Source organism: Solanum tuberosum, unplaced genomic scaffold (assembly GCF_000226075.1).
Source record: "Solanum tuberosum cultivar DM 1-3 516 R44 unplaced genomic scaffold, SolTub_3.0 scf00062, whole genome shotgun sequence".
Classification (NCBI taxonomy): Eukaryota; Viridiplantae; Streptophyta; class Magnoliopsida; order Solanales; family Solanaceae; genus Solanum; species Solanum tuberosum.
Window position 1 is genome coordinate 13816 of NW_006238987.1, and position 4002 is coordinate 17817.

A 4002-nucleotide genomic window follows, 5' to 3' on the forward strand; every position below is an offset into this window, starting at 1 on the left:
GGACTAAAATCGGTAGGTGCATAGTTAAGGGACTAAAAACGATAAGTATATAGATAAGGGATCAAACTTAATTACATTTTGGATAGTTAAAAGATTAAATACGATAAATATAAAGTTATAAATTATTTTAGACCTACTCCAATAGTTTATGGACCATTTATGTCCTCCTCTCGTTGTAACTACATACCATTTAGGTTTAGATTATGTTGTAATTCACCTATATTAAAAGAAAGAAAGAAACTTAACAACTCCATAAAATAAAAAATATGCAGAGTCTGTTGTAACTTGGATTAGGTCATGAATGACATAGGATTGAGATCATATGAAGAAGATCAGAAGAATTGAATATATATAATTATTGGAGTCTTCCAACAGGAGCCAAAATTATTGACCATATATATGGAAATTAAAGATTAAACTATTTCAAAAAACCATGGACGCTGCTGAACCATTTTTTTTTCAGCACAAATCATTAATGATGTAGCGTTATAAGTATTACTAGAATGGTCAATTATTTCATCAAATATAGATTGTTTAACTCTCGAATTCAAATTATGTCGCGTAAACTGATACGAAGTAATACTTTAAGGAAGGAAATGTAGAGATAATGTGTTGGTTCTAAAACAGAGCAAATCCAACCCAATCAGTATCGCTCACTGGTCGTCGAGGCGACGACTCACGTGACGAAAACGAAGAGGAAAGTGAATCATGAAAAGGAGAAATTGACTTCCGGCTAGATACAGACCATCGAGAAACTGTCTCTAGATCCGACAAGTAATCGGGTTCGGGTTCGGGTCCAGTCTTATGACTCTTCTTCTTCTTCGTATTCTTCTCCGTTGTTCGCTTCAGCAATGGAGACGGGAAGCACCAATCTGAGGCAACTCCCATAGCGGGTCGGGTCAATAGATTTAAAACATGCCTATCTGATCGTGCCCGTGGAGCTGACCGGAAGGATCGGGTTCGGGGCTCCTCAATTGGTTGTTGGAAATTGAATTCAGCCGCCGGTGGAGGTTTCAGCCTACGTGGGGTTTCTGGTATTGGACGGCTCCGATTGTTCTCGGCTACTTCCTGTTTGATTAATGGTGGTTGTGAATGTTGAATCTTGGGTACTCCGGGTCGGATTTCCCATTTGAACGGAATAACTCCGGCCTGCTTAAATGATTCATCCGCTTCAATTTCCATTCTTTTAGAGAAAATGACTGAAACTTACACTTGTATTTTTCCTCCTAATACAATTTATATATAGTGAAGATGAAGAAGAAGATTGATTTGATGCATGATCAATGGCGCAAGGAGTGGAGTTTGGTGGACTCTTGTTTTGAATTTTCAAATAATTCATGGTCACACACATAAAATGGACACTAACACCTTGCGGAATTAATAGATAGACAAAGTTATATTTTTTGATTCGAATATTTTATTGAATCAGTTATTGCATTAACTATTTAAAATATTTAAAAAGTATTGAAAAAATTATAATCGAGGAGAATTCAATAATTATTAGGACAAATAAATAGAAACGAAGGGAGTATATAAAATTATAAATTAAATATAATTATTTAATAAGATTGTGTAAATATTTTTGATGAGTATCCGTGGAAAAAATATTATTATAATTCAAGAAGGACAAATCACCTCTCATTTATGTCTTGACTTTTGCTAGTTTTGAACAAGAAAATGTAGAAAATAACGGAGTATTGATTTTCTTTATAATGTGGACAGATGGGAAGTTGATCATGTTCAAAGTTGGCCAAACTTGGGAAGATTATGCATTAGTTAAAATTGTGACTTAAACTCATATATATAATAAAAAAATGTCTCTTGGATAAGTTTTTTGAAAAAATTGGGGAAAAAGTCTAGGGCAAACTACACAAATTTCAATAGTTTAGGTCATAATTACTAGGATTCATGTTAGTTTAAAATATTACTTCATATACCATATTTTGGTATTTGGATACATGTATCATGACTTGTCAGATATATGTATTTGATAGTTTAAAAAAATGAGATACGTGTTTTATTATTTTTTAATTAAATGTGTGTAACTGTTATCCTTATTTAAAGGAGTAATTGAGTATTAATTAAGAACTCTAGCAGATTTTGGCCTTTGAATGCATGTATTCGAAGGTTAAAAATCAAGATACGTGTATCCAACGGGTAAAAAAGATCGAGATACATGTTTTATTAATTTTGAAATAGATGTGTATTACTGTTTTCCTTAATCAAAGGAGTAATTGAGTATTAATTAATAACTCGAACAATTTTGGCCTTTGAATACATGTATCCGAGGGTTAAAAAATCAAGATACGTATATCTGACGGGTAAAAAAGATCAAGATACATGTTTTATTAATTTTGAAATAGATGTGTATTACTGTTTTCCTTAATCAAAGGAGTAATTGAGTATTAATTAATAACTCGAACAATTTTGGCCTTTGAATACATGTATCCGAGGGTTTTAAAATCAAGATACGTATATCTGACGGGTAAAAAAGATCAAGATACATGTTTTATTAATTTTCTGGGTTTGTATCCTTAAGAAGATGTGTTAGATACAACATCTTGCACTAGATGTGTAACTGGGTTTAGTGATGTATTTGTTTTGGTAAGTAGAGCTTTGCATAGTTCTTTCATTTATATTGGGTCGTTCCCGTGCTTAGATCTATTCTCAGCTTGAATGTTAGCGGATGGAGATTCAACCTGCAATGAAAAAATCTTGAGAGAAAACAAACTATAAAGTTCATATCTCATAAACATATTGTATATTAATGTTAATGTGTTGTACATTTACTGAGAATCATTCAATTTTGGAAATGGTCACCAATGACAAAATAAATAGCAACAAGATCATACTATGTAGGACCTACTTCATAAAAAAATTTAAAATTGAAATTTAAAATGATATGAACTCTATCATAGATATATGAAAAGGGAGAACTTTATTCTAGATACATGAGAATACTGATACAAAGTTACAAATTTCTACCTATAATTTTGAATGCCAATATTCAATTTTGATAATTTGCTATTAAAACGTAATTTGAGAGAAAGAAAGAAGAAAAAGATGGTGGAAGCAGTGGAGGACGTGAGGGTGGGGATGATAGACACTGATGAATAATGGGAATTTTATTTGGAAGAGAGAAATGGTTGATGAGAGAGAAAATTTTTATGTTAATTCACCATTAAATTAGGTGTTTAAATATAAAGATAATTAATCAATCCTATTTTTAGGGGATTTGTATATCTTATTGTATCTTTTAAAATATATGGTATAAAATATTAAAAGTGGTAATATAAGTAATTGTTTGAAACTAGAGGTAAAATTAGTATATATGATTGTGATGTATGTCTAATTTAGTAGTTTTTCGAAAAGTCTATTGTAACAGATAACAAGTAGAGCCGTCAATATGGGCCAGGCTCGTTAGGCCGATCTGGCCTAACCCGTGATTTGATAAGATTGGGCTACGATTTTTGGAGCCCATTTAAGAAAAGGGCTTTTTAGCCCAGCCTGAATAAGTCTGTCGATTTGTGGGGTTTGAGAAAGGATAAACTACCTTATTAGACATACATCACTACTATATATACTAATATTATCTTTACTTTCAAACAATTACATATATTACCACTTTTAATATTTTATACCATATATTTTAAAAGATACAATAAGATATACAAATCCCCTAAAAATAGGATTGATTAATTATCTTTATATTTAAACACCTAATTTAATGGTGAATTAACATAAAAATTTTCTCTCTCATCAACCATTTCTCTCTTCCAAATAAAATTCCCATTATTCATCAGTGTCTATCATCCCCACCCTCACGTCCTCCACTGCTTCCACCATCTTTTTCTTCTTTCTTTCTCTCAAATTACGTTTTAATAGCAAATTATCAAAATTGAATATTGGCATTCAAAATTATAGGTAGAAATTTGTAACTTTGTATCAGTATTCTCATGTATCTAGAATAAAGTTCTCCCTTTTCATATATCTATGATAGAG

The 4002-nt window shown here is 31.4% G+C and overlaps 1 protein-coding gene across 1 annotated transcript; it reads right to left on the reverse strand.

Moving 5' to 3' along the window:
• Positions 1 to 526: 526 nt before the first annotated feature.
• Positions 527 to 1342, reverse strand: LOC102597828 (uncharacterized). Its single transcript, XM_006344910.2, has one exon. The coding sequence runs from the start codon at positions 1180 to 1182 to the stop codon at positions 619 to 621; it is 564 nt and encodes a 187-aa protein (XP_006344972.1). The 5' UTR covers positions 1183 to 1342; the 3' UTR covers positions 527 to 618.
• Between the last annotated feature and the right edge of the window lie 2660 nt (positions 1343 to 4002).